At 38.0% G+C, this 18,676-nt stretch overlaps 1 protein-coding gene across 25 annotated transcripts in view; it reads right to left on the bottom strand.

The window, feature by feature from the left end:
• Window positions 1-18,676, bottom strand: part of Mitf (melanocyte inducing transcription factor) — a 357,640-nt gene that overhangs the window by 161,857 nt on the left and 177,107 nt on the right. For 14 of the 25 annotated variants that reach the window (XM_020171323.2, XM_074044214.1, XM_074044221.1 and 11 more), the window contains 5 exons: window positions 18,554-18,671; window positions 17,325-17,399; window positions 11,965-12,040; window positions 8,318-8,465; window positions 63-3,576 (listed from right to left, as the gene is read on the bottom strand). In XM_020171323.2, coding sequence (XP_020026912.1) covers window positions 3,175-3,576; window positions 8,318-8,465; window positions 11,965-12,040; window positions 17,325-17,399; window positions 18,554-18,671 — 819 coding nt within the window. In that variant the 3' untranslated portion in view covers window positions 63-3,174. Of the gene's footprint in view, window positions 1-62; window positions 3,577-8,317; window positions 8,466-11,964; window positions 12,041-17,324; window positions 17,400-18,553; window positions 18,672-18,676 lie in introns of those variants that run through there. The other 11 variants (XM_020171325.2, XM_074044222.1, XM_074044210.1 and 8 more) reach the window with 2 other exon arrangements.

The raw sequence follows: 18,676 nt of genomic DNA, 5'->3' as shown, positions 1-18,676 counted from the left end.
TTTTTTTTAATAAGGCAAACAACATCCCAAGCTGGTATTAACTAAACACAACTGGCCGCCACTATGTGAAAAACCAAATGCTTTAATGAGGCTATCAAGAACAACAGTTCAATTATTTCATTGGATACATTAATATCAATCCAGAATATACAGTGCTATGGACCATACAGAAATTATTGCTGTACCCAACAGCAGGTGACTACTATTAACATTACAGTACCAAACGTCCGTAAGAGACAGTCATTTGTCATTTTTATCAAGAAATGATAACAGATTTTTATACTGTAATCAACATCAACTTTTCCCCAGTGCATATTCAAAAATATTAATAAGTGCATTCTTTTGTGCTTTGTTTTATATCTTTTAACAGCCTATATACTTTATTTGTTCTTATTGCTTTATTGTTCAAAAACAACCAGAAAGAACTTTGTCATCCTCTTTGTATGACTAGGTTGGTTGTCCTGTTTTTGGCAAAGTCAGAAGGTTTGGTATTTCCATTGCCTTACCCAGAGGCAGGTGAATAATTTTGGTATTTTGGTCACTCCAAAAGGAGGCCCAACCCTGAGTTACAATTTTGCACCCAGGGACTGGGGGAGAGGTGTGGATCATTCTCTTATTAAAAACAACTAGCCCAAACCACTGCCTCTTGGCTTAACTAGTCCCTGAAAGAAATCCACACTGTTTGGCAAAAAAGAAATAAATAAAACCACCCCCAAGGTTGCAGCCTTCTGGTGGCTTGCTCACCTGCCTCTCCCAGCAGCTGTCTCATTAGAGGAAGGAGACAGGGAAGCAGGTGACGGGAAGATCAGGAGCTGCGAGTCTCAGGACAGTGGTACGAGATGCCATACCTTCTCTCAACAAAGTATTCTATAAAGATGCTCCACCACAGCCATATTTCCTCAGCTATGGGTTGGTCAACCTTATGAAACCTTGCTCTATTGTTAAAAACCCTCAAAATCAGCTAAGGAAAACTAGCATCATAGCATAGTGATCTTCAACTGTCACACCCATTCCCCTCCCCCATATAAATATGAAGAGAAAAATAGACAATGCTATGATTGTATCAATGAACACTATGGTACAATTAGCTCTGTTCATGCAGATTTGCATTACTATTCTAGGAAAAAGAGCTATACAATTAAGGGAGTTGAAAGAATGGGAATTTCGTTTCCCTACTCCCTTAAGTAATAAAGCTATAAACTGATAGCATCATCAATGTTTCCAAAGATTCTCAACGCCTAATGTGCATGGGAACTAAGCAGTTGATGATTTTCACCAAGGCCATCCATTCATGCATCTGACAATCACTCCTCTCGAACCATTCCATCACCCATCACCAATTCACATTTGACATTTAAACACTTTTTAAAAACCCTCCTGAATAAGGTTTCCTGATGAAAGAAGTTGGCACTCTGTCACTAAAATATATTTCATATTAAAAAATATCTGAAGGAAAATTGGAAGCTCTTATATTGTCTACGTAGGCACCATGCTACGTGTTCCTTTCCACTATAGATACCATCTTCAAACATTCTCCTACATTACAGTTCAGTCAGTGCTAGTCCAAAATAGACTACTGCTTATATATTAAGGCACTTCATTCTGAATGGATATGCTGTATGCCACCCGCTATTCAACTCTAGGCTGTCACTGAGAAATCCCATTCAACAGCCTGACTTGTAACACTGTATGTCATCTGTATAAAATATCTAGGCTGGATACATGGAACACTACTGTTATTGCATAGGGTTACACAAGTAGATAATGCACTGAAACTAACTGTACAGCATGTCTGTTTGTTAAAACATTTGTTAACAAGTAACAGTAATTTGCCAATACAGCATTTCTCTCTTTAAAAAAATCCAGCAAGTTTGTTGAAATACACCTCAATTTGAATGGCCATAGTGGGCATAGTGGTGCTATGGTATTGTTTTCCAAGAATATTGCTGTTTTTGTATCCTAAAAATAAATATGTAAGTTTATTCTTTCTAGAAAGCCTGGTTTTAACCTATTAATACTACACTTTAAATGTGTTGGAAAACAGTTTCGAGTGAGACTGTAACATACAAAATATCTGCAAAGCTCTCTAAACGCAAGACCTTGCATAAAAGTTTTCATTCGTGGGTTTACAAAGAATGCAGAAAACCATCATGAGCTGTAAAAATATTGAAAACTTGCCATTTTAAGATGCATATTCTTAAAAATTAATACAAACATTGAAAAGAACAATGATAATAAAGAATCTGTACAAATCAAATGACTAAAACATAATTTAAAAATAAAAACAGGAAAGCCAATTTAGAAATGTGCACAGTTTGGTTGTCTTATCAAAAGCATAAATGAAAAAAATATGTAAAACAAATGTTCAGTGCGCCTCAATATTTCACTTTGAGAGGACATTCATTTCCATTTCAAAATAAAGTATGAAAAATTTTTCTTATGAAAAAATTGAATCACACTCATCAATGAAGAAAACTGTAACTGCTCAGCATAAAAGACAGCAAGAGTAGACTGTTTTTGAGCCTTGGTCTAGATCCTTTCAGTTTGGTTAGTATCAGTTAAGTTTTCTAACCAGACAATGCTCATGAAAATGGCTGCTTTTTTTGTTTTTTACAGAACATACTCTTCCTTTAAATAGTTTGCAATGTAGACTAAATGATGCTGGAATGGTACTGTGTCTTTAAGGCAGTACCAAGGAATCAATAAATTTATAAAATGGAAAAGGGTTAGTATGGATATCTTTTTCTCTTTCTTCCTCTTCTTCTTTTTTTAGGGGAGGGGTGCTTTACATTCTTTCAATTAAACTTTACATGTAATTTCCAAGGAAGTCACAGGCATAAAAATCTCAAACCAAGATTTCCCCTGAATAAAAATGGACAGCTATTTCTCTGATGCAAAATCCTCTTGCTCAGAAAGCTTATGTCTGGAGAATTCAGTTCACAGATACTGCACACTTATTTGTACAATACTTTGGAGGCATTTGCAGTTGTAAAATAGAATATACAAGTCTGTTTCACAAAATTCTAAAAATAAAATATATCCTGGGCTATTGATAAAGCATGAAAAAATTCATATTAAAGGAAAATTATCAAGAAAAACCCCTTCGGGTAAATTATGAAGTCTACTAATGAAGAAAGGAAGCAGTTTGTGAGGGGGCTGAGCAGGGCGGTGTCGCTAACATGCATGCTCAGTTTCTTCCATGCTCACACTGCTCCTCCGGCTGCTTGTTTTGGAAGCTCCTGGGGAAACTGAGGATAGGAGTGGGTCAGTCATGCCAACAGGGGAGAGTGTATCGTCCATCAGGATGTCTTCCAGTTTGGATCCCATCTTTGTGGGCACGTTATAGGTTGGGTTGCTCTCAGGCCCAGACCCGAGGTTGTTGGTGAAGGTGATGGTACCATCTGTGAGATCAAGGGTAGTCGTACAAGTCAGCTCTGCATGGTGCTGCAGCAGGTCTTGACTGCAGTTCTCAAGAACAGGCTCTTGCTTGATGATCCGAGTCACCAAATCCGGAGAGCAGAGACCCGTGGATGGGAGAAGGGAAAGTCCATGAGCTCGAGCCTGCATCTCAAGCTCCTATAATAAAAGTCAAAGTCAGATCATTTAATAGGTGGAGCACAGAGGACTTTTAGGGCAGTGAAACTACTCTCTGCTATAGTATAATGGTGGATATTTGTTGGTATACATTTGTCCAAACCCACAAAAGGTACATGGTCAAAACTGAATCTAAATTCAGGACTTTGGAGCATAATGAAATCTCAAGGGAGGCCCATGAATTGTAATGAATGCTCCACTCTTGTGGGAGATGCTGACAATGACGGAAGCTGTGGATGCGGTGGAAGAAATGGCAAATATGGGAACTGTCTGCAGTTGTCACTCAATTTTACTATGAACCATAAGGTTGCTCTTGAAAAAAAGACTATAAAAAATTAGACAGAAGGACAACAATAAAGTCAAAGGGTGTGGCTTTTAAAAATTAATAAACTCTGTATTTCCCAACATATAGTACAGATATGACTGGTAGTATACGAGTTTACTTTTTAGGTGGTATATACATTTTATTGTGCATTAAAAATAGACAAAATCTTACAGATATTAATGGTCCTAATGAGGATAAGCTAAAAAATGCAAGAATTAAGCATTTTTAAATGTGAGCTGATAACAAGTAAAATACTTAGTAAATAGTAACACAACCTCATGGTCCCTATGATGCACACTGAGGTACCCAAGGAGGCCCTGGAGTGCTCATGGGGCCATGGAGATATTTGAGAATTCAAGGGAAATGGTAATTGTGCCTCAGTAACTGCCCAACTCTACGTGGTTCTGTTTTGGCATGAGACTGTGTTATATAATTTTCAGTCACATCATAGCATTGCAAAGCTGGTTTTGGTGATGAGGGAGGGGTTGCTGTGACAAGGACCACCATGGGCATCAACATGGAATATGAAGCAGGGGTGGCTGAATCTAATCTGATTCCATTGGTTCCAGAAGTTGTGTGATGCTCAGCAGGCACACATCTCATTTATGAGTACCATAGTTATTTAAAAATAAAATTGAAATCATATTTTTCTTTCAATTTTTATGTTTTTTTCCCCCCAAGTACCTACTAAACTGTTAAGACCTAAATACTCAAGAACTTGTTTGGACCTAATAGAAATAGTAGAAATTTCTTTTGGTCTAAGACAAGAAGGATACCATGAAGTAAAGTTTGGGCGGTGATGGGAAAAGCTGTGCAAGTTCTATATAAGTAACTAAAGTTTTAGAAGCATTGTCTAACAATCTCACCATGACAAAGGGAATTAACTTTTCAAATTCAACAAGTTCTCATATATAAAAGAAATGGCTCCTTCCTATGTCTTTCACAGATCTTAACATGGGCTGAATTGTGCCCACCCCCCAAATTCATACATTGAAGCCTTAACTCCCACCACTTTGAAATGTGACTTCATTAGGAGATAGGGTCTTTTTTTTTAATTTATTTTTTATTATTCATATGTGCATACAATGTTTGGTTCATTTCTCCCCCCCTGCCCCCACCCTCTCCCTTACCACCCACCCTCTCGATACCCAGCAGAAACTATTTTGCCATTAAGGAGATAGGGTCTTAAATAGGTAGTTATGAGGTGATATGGATGTCCCTTTCCCCACAAGACTGTTATCCTTGTAAGAAGAAGAAACTGAGACACAGACACACCCAGAGGGAAGAATCGTGAGGACACACAGGGAGAAAATGGTTCTTTACAAGCTGAGAAGAGGGCTCAGAAGCAACCAGCCCTGCTAACACCTTGCCTTGAACATCCAGCCTCCAGAATTATAATAAAACAACTTTCTGTTGTTTAAACCACCCAGTCAGTGGTACTTTGTTATAGCACTGGATGCCTGATACACTTCCTAAGTATCAGTGCCCCACCCCACTTCAAAATATGTTCAAAGCAAGATCTTTGCATTTTCTCTCTGTGTATCCCTGGACACTCTTGAAGTGGACCACAGGGACCCCACCAGATCCCCAGTAAGCATTCTGCTTCTACATCCCAAAGCTACCCTACATTTGTGGGCAAGTCCTCATTAGAGAAGAGAGTACTCTCCACGTGACATGGTCTCTCAACCTCTGCCACAGCCTAGAAATGCATGTTCATGAAAGCCCATGTTTAGCATGAGATCCTCCTTTGATGTAACATCAGGAAGACACGGGAGCTTGAGATGCCATCTGAGTGTCTGCATGTTCCTTTACACAAGCTCTGGAAACATAAGTCCTTCAGGCATCATTTTAAAGCCCTGGGCTGTTTAATAAAATGGTACCTCCACTGATAAGGCTTCATGCTCTTTCTTCTGTGAAAATTTCTGCATGCATCACTTAGATTGAAAATGAAAAGAAACCCTTAGGCCCAAGCTGGAAACATGGGCTCTTGTAAATCTACCCCAACATGCTGATAAGAAAAACTCCTCCACACGTGCACTTTGTCTTTTCAAAAACCAAACAAATGTATTTAGATTAAGGGAAGCAAACATGGTACTCTAATCCTTTGTTGCTTAATTAAAAATATTTTTCAGCTGATTAAAGCAATGACTTCTAGATAAGGGGGTAAGTCTCATCTGGAGTACCCTGGCTTCACTGCATTGCAGAGCTTTCCGGATTAAAAATGTTTTCTATGATGTGCCAAAGTTCTACAGGCAGCCCCACAGCCACTGTAAGAAAACCAAGATATTGTCACTGTGGAATTTCCAGTACACATGTTGCAAAATATTCATATTCCACATGAATATACATGTTTGCAACCTAGAAATAAAAAAATCTAGCTTCTCTTTCAAAATAGTTATTACATTTTAATAATAGCACATTAGTATGAGCTATATTTATAAATGGGTATAAGAATTACAGGTGATTAAATAACTCTGCTTACCTATGGAAGATGTAAAATGTAAAACAAACAACAAAAGCCAAAGAAGTTGGGGAGAGGGGAAAGGAAGATTTCCAAATTACATAGAGCCTCTCTTTTACCACTCAGATTCTAAAATTCAGCCATAGAGAAGAGCCACCTGCCTCCTTCTAGCCCTATGGCTAAAGACTACTGCTGTGAATGGGAGCTGTGACACCTCAAAATGTGAAGTGTGGTGGAACATTGAGACGATTATTATTATAAATGAAGGGCTGCGTTTGGTAAGTACCACATCTGGGATGAACACCATTACCTGAAACATGCTGGATTCCGAGGGGTTAAACTTTGTGTAGCTATTCCATAAAACGATTCTGTGAATCTTGACATTGGAAATCCAAAAAGCAACCCCTGCTCTATAGCCAAATCTAGTCAAAGGGGGTCTATCTACTTAAAAAGACACAGATTATTGACTCTTATGGGTAGGTCACATTCAAAGTCTGCAAGTGAGTTGAAACTATGCTCAAAAGCCACTCTGATCAATGACAGAGTCGGCTTTGAGGACAAGAAGTTGGGTACCAACACTCAGCAGAAGAGGCTGAGTACCAGGAGTTGATGTTTTGGAGTGATCTGTCCCCATTTCCTGCCTACGCAGGTAAGTACACTCACTAGACAGAATGACAGGTGGTCTGCACATATTTAATATTTCTCCCTCCACCAGTGGGTAGTTTAGGTGAAAGATACATATGGTGTAAGTGTACTGCCTAAAACTGTTTTCAAGAATGATATCCATTTTAATCATGGGATTGACCAACTGCTTCCTACACCCCACAAATACTGAGGCATCTTTTTATTTAACATGTAAAATCACTGCTCAGTATTTGTGACACTTAAGTTTTGTGAAGTCACTGTAAACACTGAATTATTGAATATAGAATCATTGCTCCTAGGGAAAAGATGGAGTTAGGTTCCTCTAGTCACAACATTTGCATCAACTAATCAACACATAATCTTGATTTATTTATGTTTCTGCTTACAGACACCTTTTATTTTAATACACACTGTGGAGTCATTACTATTGAACTCACAGCCATCAGCACTACAACTCATGTCTGAATAAAGCTTATCTAACACCTGTGTTTTCTCTGTAAGGCACATCACAGTCTTCTTGCCCTTAGGAAAAATAGACAATACCTTACAACTATGTTTTGGCCCTATTTTAATTAGCAAAATCACCAACAAAAAAATCCCACAAAAATGTCACAGCTATTTGGGAGGTGGAGATGAGGAGGGTCACCATGGTTTGTGTCCAGCCTGAGCAACAATGAGCTGGGTGCAGCAGTGTGCACCTGGATCCCAGCTATGCTAGAGGCTGTAGGTAGGAAGGTCATGGTCCAAGGCTGGCCCTGGGCAAAAACTTGAGACCCTATCAAAACAACAACTAAAAAAAAAAGCCCAAAACACTAAAAGGCAAAAAGGGATGTGGGTTTGCTTCAGTGGTAGAGCACCTACTCAGCAAGTACAAGGCCTTGAGTTCAAAACCCAAGTACTGCCAAAAAATATGCCAAACAAACAAAAACAAAACCCCACAGAAATGTGGAAAACATGACAATGAACAGGCCAAACTCTAACCTGTTCATAGCGACGAAAGCTAAAATAAGAGGCAGGCAGGATTGTTTGACCATCACTGTAAATAAACAAAATGGGCAACTGAAACATGCCACTCTGCAGATGTCCAAGAATGACTGTGAAAATGCCACCAACATCAATTTGGGGGCTACCAATAAACTTTTACAAGTAGGCAAATTCACAAACACAGAACCTCTGAATAGGAAGGACAGCCTGTGTTGGGATTATGTAAACCAATTCCCTTATGGCTTATTATCTTCTTTCCATCCTAAAGTCAGTAATATGTGGCAAACCTTAAACAGCATGGCAGGTACCTGTATTCTGAGCAACAAATGCCGGTTGGCGTGCTCCAGCTTTTTCTGGCGGTTTTCAAGTTCTTTTGCACGTTGCTGTTCTCGCTGTAGCTTTCGGATATAGTCCACAGATGCCTTTAAAATGGTTCCCTTGTTCCAGCGCATGTCCCTGTGACAAATATGGAACAAAACACATCTTTTCAAGATTGGAAAATCAGTGAAAACTCGGTATTCAAAGCATTCAATTTCTTCAGCTATAACAACAATCAAACATCAATAATAGCTAGCGTTTATTAAATGTTTGCCATGGTGCTGGGCACCATCCACTCATTCTGTTTACATTACCTCACTAAATATGGTCAAGAACCTTGTAAGGTAGGGATATTGTGCAGATGTTGAAACTGAGACAATTCAACGTGTCCTAGGCCACAAAGCTAACATAAGGTGGAGTTGAGATTTAATTTTCAGCCTGTTGATTACAAAATCAACACTCTTAAACACTATATTAAAAAGTAACATGCTTATAGAACTACAAAAGTTTCCTTTCTTGGGAGGGGATAGGAGAAAAGGGGGAAAGAAGAGGATGACAGGGATGAATAAGATTGAAGGAATTATGTATCTATGTATTAAAATAGCATAATGAACCCCAGTGAAACTGTTTAAAAGGAGTGGGAAGAAGATAAAAGGGCTAAGAAAGCAATTGACAGTGTGCGTTTGACCAAACCACATTACATGCATGTATGCAAATATCACAATGAAACACCTTTGTACAATTAATTTATGCCAATAATTTGTTTAAAGTTTACTCACTTGTACAGAATAAGCTATGGTAAAAAAAATACTGAGATCCTACTGCTTGGTTGTTTGTGGCATAGAAGGAGCATCCTTAGAGGTTTTTTTTTTTATTGTGAATTATCATGGCAGTTATCTATCTCTCTCTGTATCCACTTCCTCGTCTACAGAATGATGACACCACATGTGTATAAGCAACCTCATAGGTTACTGGAGCCAAAGGAAGCACTTTAGATGAATATGCTAGGAAAAATTGAAAACACAATTCAAATTATGGAGCAGGCACTGTGCTAAGTGTGAACACAATAATTATAATAGCTATCTTTCCACAGCACTTACTATATATCAATCATAACAATCTCAGTAGGTAGGTACTACTCTGATCATGTTTTTACTAACTGGAATCTAAGGCACAGAAAGGTCAAGAACTTTTTCCAAGGTCACAGAGGTAGGAAATGGCAAAGCCAGCAAGCCCAGAGAGTCTGACTCTAAACTTCCTGTCCTAAACTACTATACCATCCTTATGTGAGTAAGTCCTCAAAGCAAATAGACTACAGAGGACTATTTGATGCTCTCCCTTCCCCAACAGATGAGAAAAATGAACATGAGTGTATCTTCCCTAAGGTCAGTTACCTTGTAAGAGGATGTTTTGGACTTCCAGCCTAGGCAACCAGGCATTTATACCTCTCAGTTCTTAGCCAGTATGGCTGCGATACGCATATGTGAGAGAATTAAGACCACCATTAAAGTGTAGATGAAAGTATTTTTTAAAAAATTAGAGTGCTCCAGAAAAAGCAATAATGAACAAACTATACATATATAAGTAATATTTTTATACTACTTGAAATTAATGTGTACCCTTTTGTAGACAGTGTCTATTATAACAATAATGGTAACAAAGATAAGAACAAAAACCATTTAATACACAGAGAATCATCCAACCCATCATCCACAGCTGCTAAGGGCAGATCAGAAGCATCAGGTGGGACATAGGAATGGCAGGCCATTAAAACAAGTCACCTAGTAATTGATCCTCACATGGGTTAAGTGAAGAACAAAACAGAAGTTCTCCCAGGAGAAGGGGAGAGAATTCCTTGGGGTGAGTCCTTGGGGTCTGAGCACCAAAGATGGCAACCTAGAGAGGTGTCCTGAGATACCCAGTGTGAGCACAGAGACCTAATGTTCAGGGTGAAAATCAAAGTCACAAAAACTTTAGCAGCCAGAGAAAAACATGATTATAATGAATGATGCCTTATCTAGGCCACCAATGTGCAAAACAGATTTGGAACTTTTAAGAAAGACACAGTTTTTAAGAAGTATTTCAACAAGTTATCTTGGGGCTTGCTTCCATGTGAGACCCAACCAATCTTCTTTTTTTTTTCTTTGAGGGGAGCTGAGAGAAATCCTTTTTCCGTATAGAAGCATACACAGATCCCCAATTATGATGTCAACCAAAGCAGATCTGCCCTGGGGGAAGAGTATGGGGCTAAGACACTAATTACTGGGAATGTGTTCCTAAAAAACCAGCACATTGTAGAAATCTAGTGTGGGAAAACCACCATACAGCATATACTGTTTTATCTTAAACGGTGCCTACAATGAGAGAGCGTTATCAGTTCAGGTTATAAACACCTAAGTATTCCAATACAATGGAGAAGGAATATTGCAAACACAGGCTTTCACTGTAGCCCCATCATCCCATAATATGTTACTGAAGAGATTCACATGCCACAGTTTAAAAGAATATGCTAAAAAGTGAAAGCTGATAAAGAATAGGAAAAGAGGAATTCAATTTCAACGATCATGCAAGACTGACTGTAGGAAATGAAGGTCATAGCCCTTTAGGAGGATAAATTTGTGCTGCACAACTGAGAATTTGAATGTTTCTAGTTTGAAAATGCCTTTCCTTGAAATGCAGGAAAGTGAAGTGTTGAAGATGGAAATTGTGCTCACACATTCATCAAAACCACCTCACAATAGGTAATAGTTTAATTTTATTTTGCTACAAATTTCCCGACAATAATGTGAATAGCAAATTTAATAAGCCTTGCATGAATAATGCTTGATTTCATCTTTACATTTTATTAGATAGCTAAAAGGTCATATTCAAAGGCTAATTTCATAGAATGCCTGTGGGGGCCATTAAAATGTATACATCCCCTAGCCACTGACTTCAAATGGGCCAGTTCCTAATGGATAAAAATTATGTATTTGTTGTCCTATTTGCTGATGTTGCAGGTAACTCAAAGGTGGTAGGAAAGACTTGAGAAAATTATCTTTATAGCGGTTATCTCAGAAAGGAAAGACAGAGGAAGACCAAATGCTGAAACCCAAATGAGCTGACTTGTACTTGATAAGAGGATTAAACATTACTCTTTTTTCCAGATAGGTAAAATACATAAAGAGTGTGCAAGTTTTCATACAAACAATTGACCTTTTGTCTTTTGAATATCATTGAACTTGAAGTCTCCAGTATCTGTTCATCAGTGCCTATTTAGAGACATTTTACAAGTCAAAGAGTACAAGTCTACAAATTTTTAACAGCTATTGAAATCTTGTACTGCATGGCTTTTAAAAGATTTTTTTTTTATCAGTATCTTGGATTTGCTTCCCAAGTATTGTTAGATTTCAGTAAGCCCAGTTCCTCACACTCAGAGCTAACCATCTCAGATCCAACAATCCTTTTGTCCAATTTGGTGCATTTCTCTTGAAATCTTAGTTTGATAAAATTAACCAAAGGCTTAAGAAGTATTTAGAAAAGGAACCAAAGGGAAAGGGGAACTTCTTTAATTTTTATAATTGCATATTTTACAACATATGAGAAAATATGAAGATACAAAAATATATGGTGCAGATTAACATGCATTTATACTCACGGGTCATTTGACTTGGGGATCAGAGTACCTAGTTCTTTAATGCGGTCATTTATGTTAAATCTTCTTCTTCGTTCAACTTTAGGAAAAGAGCACAGGAAAGGGCTATTAGGAAGCGTGCCACATGTGCATTTAGCACAGCTCATTAAAGGCATGTGCACATTAACTTCACCAGGTCAGGACAATGTAAACCTGAACCTATTCACTCCCCCATCCCCAACCCGTCCTTACCATGGTTTGGTATTGAGGTTAAGGCACTTACAAAAATGAGCTGCCTCTATGTAACAGAACCTTATCACTCACATTAGCCCTTAGATACGCAATTTCTCATTTGATCCTATTATAATCTTTAATTCAGAGTTGCTATCCTCAATTACAAATGACAAACTACTTTTGAGCTATTAGGGACACAGAGAGGACAGCCAGTGATAAGCAGTGAACAGCTAGAACTCAAACCTAATGCTATGGAACCAGGCTCAGCAAACTTCGTGCAGAGGACCACACAGTGAGTTCACCTTGCTTTAGGCCAAACAACAAAATTGAGGATATCTGTATTATACTGATACAACTACGGAGAAAACAAATTTCCATAATTTTTTCCTGACAAAACCCCCAAATCTAATATCAACTGAGTCTACCTTTTAAAACACAAGTCTACTAATGAAAGGCATTAGAATTTCTCATAATGCCAAAGCATGAATTTTATATAATTTTCATGTCACAAAACATTACTCATTTTTTGATTTCTTATTAACCATTTAAAATATAAAAAAATTTCTTAGCTCCTGGGATATATAAAAATCCCTGTTCTAGGTCAGTACTACCCAAAAGAAAGATGTTAAAAGCTACATATGTATTTTTAAATTCACTACTAGGTATATTAAAATAGTAAAAAGAGAGGTAAAAATAACTGTACTATTTTATTAAACCTTGTACACATAAACCATGATCATTATAGCAGATAATCAATATAAAAGTTATAAGTTACATGGTGAACATTCTTTTCTCCATTCTAAGGTTTTGAAATCACATTTAGATTAACCACATTTCAGATGCTCAACAGATACAAGTGGTCAGTAGCCACCATACTGGATGGCATAGCCCTAGAACTTAAATCCAGCATTTTAAACTGCATCATGCATCTTTCCAGCATCCCTATCTCATAAATTCAGTTGTCTGTTCCACTAAATTATCACCTTCTCAGAGGAGGAAGACATAGTAGAGCATATGAAGTACTAAGTTTTTCTAATTTACCCCATCTAGCAAATAAATTTCAAATAAGTTAAGGCCTAATAAATTAGGCTTACTTTAAATACTCCACTATATATTTATACTTGACCTAGTAATACTCTGCACATGTAGATAAATATTATTCACATCTTTCCAAAGTAAATTGCAGTTTGTCTTGGATGAGTAGTACTCCAGTGATTGAATTGGTTATATAGATAATTCTAAGTCTTACCATTTGCCCTGAAGACAGAAATACTAAGTGACAATCAAAGTGCTGACAGAGCAATGTTTAGATTCATGACCCACTAGCTGACATACCCTAAAATTCTGATCAATGTCATTTTTTCTTGCTTTTCCTAAACATAAAAATGATAAAAATTCAAACGATACATACAGTGAAATAAAAGTCCACTATGATCCACTGTTAAGTGTCATATATTCCTTGTGATTATTTTTATGCTCTTAAAATACACACACACACACACAGTACAGGTGTACACCCAGGACATAGCCTCATCCCCTCCTGATTTATTTCCCCTTTGTAGGGATCTCTGCCTTCTACTTTTGAATATGCCCTGATGGTCCTCACACTTCTAATCTCCAGAGCGCACACATCACCCTGGAAGCCTGATTCATACACTTGACCACTAGATGTTTCCAAGTGGCAGTCTACTGGACTGCCCAGATGCTCCAGAGATGAGTTCTGATCTTTTCTGCTCAGCTCAGGCCCATCTACAGGCTTAATATAACTCACCCCATTTAATAGTAACAATACCCAGAAACTTGGAATCAGGTCTATGCCTCTCTTCCTCTCACAACCCTCAACTATCATCAAATCTGCTGCTCTGTCTTCAAACTATTTCCAGAATCTGTCCTCTTCCAGCTTCCACTGCTGCTTGAGAGACAGCACCATCATTCCTTGTCTACATGACCGCGATCCTCTTAGAGACACCTCTGCTTCCTCCATGCCCACTATTCCTACTCCCTTTACTTAGTCATGAACACAGAGAAAATCCAAGTCTTGAGGTGTTCCACAACGATCCAATTGGCCCTCTGACCTCTTTCTACTCCTCACCAATGGGGCTGCATCTCTCCTCATGATTCATCTGTCCTCCTTCCCTTTTGCCCCACCAGCTCCTTGCTATGACCTAACCAAACCAGACACATTCTCCATCTTAGGATGTCATATGCTATTCTGTCTGCCTAGAACCCTTTACTTCCAGATATCTGAATGGCTCTGTCCTTCCCTCCCTCAGGGAGTAATTCAATTTTACCCATGAGAGTTCCTAGGTCACCCTATTCACAACTGACCCACTACCTCTCACGCCCATTCTGGTACTATAGCCCCTGGACTGCATTTTGTCTCCTCATAGAACTCTGTACCAACTAATATTTACATATTTCATTTGCTTACTGTGTTTATGCACTGTTGCAGTCTAGACAACCATATGTGCCTGACACAAATAAGTGTTACAGAACAATACATTTAAAGTGGAATTGCACTATCTCATGTGACAGTGAGAAACACTGTCAACATTGTTGATATCTTTCACTGTCAACATTTAGATGTGCCACATTCTATTTTTAATATAGGAATTCCCTCTCTAAATATTTATTATAAAAGTAATATAGCTTGTAAAAGTGTTTTTTTTAAGTACCCAAACGGGCTGGGTATGATGGCACATGCCTGTAATCTCATCACTGGAAAGGCTGAAGCAGAAGGATTGCAAGCTTTAGACCAGCCTAGGCTACATGGGTGACCCTGCCTCATTAAAAAAAATAAACTAAATAAACTAAAAAATGCTAAAGTGTAGAGAGTAAAAAGTAAAAGCCAATTCTTTCACACTATCCAACATCCAGTCGCTAATAGAGGGGATTTCTAGATCTTTTCCCAAGCACCCACCCATCAATACAAACACGGACAAATACAGCCCTCCACACTGTGCTTCCTTTACACAGTGAACTGCTATCTTCACTATCCTGCTACTTCCTCTGCTCACTGAGTAGAACCTGGTAGATCAACCCTGACTTGAATGCCAGCTCCTAAGGGTGGGCAACCCATTTGCCTGGCTCATTTCTATAGAAAAGTTTCCTGTACAAACCTGGGACTCAATGAACAGTAATGGCAAGTGAATGAGTGAATATGCAAATGTATTCTTTTGCACATTTTGGCAAATATTCTTAAAGGATAAATTCCTCAAAGAGGAAGAACTGGGTCAAAAGGCAACCTGACCCTGAGTATTAATTTCCAGTGGTGAGCCAAAACAAGAATTCTTTTATAGTCCTCAGAGTTTGAGCTAATCCTGTTTGAACTTTGCTGACAACCCCGAACTCAAGAACTCAGGTGCCTACATAAATGTAAACATCATTTTTGGCAAGATTCACCTTCGTTTTCCACATCTCAGTTTGGATAATGCCTCATTATCTTATTTGTAAGATAAGAGAGGTTGTAGGGCAACTTTGGAGCTATTCATCTGTCAACTTATGGTTGAAAGACAAGGAAAGCTTCTTATATCTAAAATGGAAACTGGGGAGGGCAGTAGCTATTAAGAATAAAACTATTCCCCTGACCTGAACCTAGCCAGTCCACTTCTTGGTACCCAGCCTAAAGAAGCAAGCCCTCCTGCACAAAGAAGCATGTGTGAAATGTCTGCTGTGACTGGTTATTGTAGAGAAAACTAGAAACAACACACACACAACAGCAGGGAACTTACTAAGAATCATGCAGTCACAATGTGGAATACTATGTAATAGTATTTAAAAGGTAGATCTAGGTTTCTAACAGAAAAGGTCTTTAGAACATACTGTTTTGGTTTAAAAAAAAAGAGCAACAGAATCTGGACAGTATAATATTTTGTGTTAAAACACATATAAAAAGATGCTCTTTTCCCCCTGTGTGCATGTGTATGTGTGTCTATTCTTAACTATAGCAAAAAAGGTCAGGAAAAAAACAGCATAAAAAATAAACAATGCTTAATCCTGGGATTAAAGAACTCTGCCTTTTTTCTATCCTGTTTTCTTATGAGAAAGTGTTGCCCTCAACTCAGAGAAACTAAAGCAGATACCTTAAAAGCAACTGAGGCCAATAGGAAAAGGGGAACAGATACTAGAGAAAAGGTTAGTTCAAGAAGAATTAACCTAGAAGGTAACACCCACGCACAGAAAATCAATGTGAGTCAATGCCCTGTATAGCTATCCTTATCTCAACCAGCAAAAACCCTTGTTCCTTCCTATTATTGCTTATACTCTCTCTACAACAAAATTAGAAATAAGGGCAAAATAGTTTCTGCTGGGTATTGGGGGGTGGAGAGGGAGGGGGCGGACTGGGTGGTAAGGGAGGGGGTGGGGGCAGGGGGGAGAAATGAACCAAGCCTTATAAGCACATATGAATAATAAAAGAAAAAGGAAAAAAAAAATTCATATTCTTAAGAATTAATTTAGGAAAAAAAAAGAGGACATGAGGCTACGAGATGAGAAATTCACATACAAACTATTTCCTACCTCCAAGTCCAGCCCCAATTTTTACTATGCAGAATCTCTTAAGTGTGTATATTAAACATAATTGCAAGATTTTATAGGAAAGGGCTTAAAATTTAAGAGTAAATTCAATGCATAAAAATACCTTAAATATTACAGGACATTTAAATGTTAGTAATGTCAGAAATTTGGGAGGATACCTCATCTACTTTCTCCCCTTCAGAGCTGTTTCTCTTCTTTCTTACTTTCTTTTCTTGCAAATCTCACTGGAGAAGATGATCTCATGATCCCATAATCTCCCTTTGTTAATAGGTACCAGTATGAACACCACTTATAATTAGGTAGTTGGGGATCAAGTTCTAGCACTCTCTCTCTCTCTCTAGCACTCTCTCTCTCTCTCTATCTCTCTCTCTCTCTCTCTCACACACACACACACACACACACACACACATATTCACTATGCTAAACAAACAAAAATAGAAACAGGAACAAGTATATACACCACAGTTTCTATGAAATACAAATTTCCTCTGTAAAAGTTACCTTTAACAGCCAATGGAATCAATTTTGCTCCAAAATCTCTGGAAAATTTTTTGGTAGATGAAGGTACATAAACTTCAAGATCAAATTTCACAGACATAAATAAAACCACTTACTCAAATTGTGATTGTCCTTTTTTTGCCTCTCTTTAGCCAATGCTCTTGCTTCAGACTCTGTGGGAAAAATACACGCTGTGCACGTGAATGAAGTAATTAGAAGTTGGAAATGTTCACAGGATTCAACAATGTTAACTACAAAACATCTCTTCTTCTACTCATATAGAAGCTTGTATGACTTGATTCTAAATAAAAATGCGATTTTTTAAAGATATCTTTTAAAAACTTGTACTTTTTCAAAAGTACAAAACACTTATTTTAAATATATGCAAAAACTCAGTTCCCACAACTATCCACAGAAGAATGATTTATCTCCACACTCTCTTCTTTGATGATTCTTAGGGTTTTTTGTTGTCTTAGATGTTTTCTTTCTGGTACAAGTTCCCACTTGTTTTTCATTTTGGATAGTTTTACTTCTTAATTAATTACTCCCTTTACCTAAATTAATGATTTTCTTTTAAAAATTTATTTCTTTGGCCACAATTTTCTAAAATAATTTTTGGAAAAGTTAACCTTGAACAGGATAGGATATTTTTGCACCAACTCATATGCCATATTCTCAATCTATTCCCCAATATTCAAGAGGCAAGAACCAAATAGTAAAAAGAGGTGTGGGGAAAGGGCCATAAAATTCACTATGGTAGAGTGTTAGTTCTAATACTGCTTCTGTCACATTTTAATGGTCAAATGTCTTCCCTAAAACATAAAATGAAGTAGCAAAATAGGTCATTTCACACTTGTCTTAAGAACAAACTGTTCTGATCACTCCGTTTTATAATTTATCCCCCCTTGTGGAATAAATCTTTTGTATGTAATTTGTAAAAATAACGGAGGCATGTGAAGATAAGAAATAGATTCTTACCTTATCCCAAATGGGCTTGAGTGTGTGTCAAAGGAGAATTCAAAAGTAACATAAACTGGGTTGGGTGGAGATAGTTAAAGGTGAAAATACTACCCGCCACCCCCACCCCAAAGAGGACAGCAGTCGCAGATACAGTGACCAGCATCAGTAAAGATAGTGGTTGCCATTCCCAGTGTCTCAGGAAACCTAGGATTTTCCAGTATAACTCTTGCATCTTGAAACACGGCAGTGTTTCAGTGATGGCGGTTGACCTAAGAAACTGTGTTCCTGAGTTGGGTACAGTCAGGACACTACTGTACCAATAACTTTGTCCTCTCCAGAAGATAACACAATGTCACAGCAATAGACCCTTTTGCTGGGTACAAACCTGTGAGCTCTCTTTTTATGTTGGGAAGGTTGGCAGGACAGGAGTTGCTGATGGTGAGGCCTGGGGGCGGCAGGCCTTGGTTGCTGTACAGGTCTATCAAGTTTCCAGAGACAGGTAACTGAC

The sequence above is a fragment of the Castor canadensis genome, chromosome 10, assembly GCF_047511655.1.
Source record: "Castor canadensis chromosome 10, mCasCan1.hap1v2, whole genome shotgun sequence".
NCBI lineage: Eukaryota > Metazoa > Chordata > Mammalia > Rodentia > Castoridae > Castor > Castor canadensis.
Note: the sequence above shows the minus strand (reverse complement) of the source record. Positions and strands in the feature narration are given on the sequence as shown.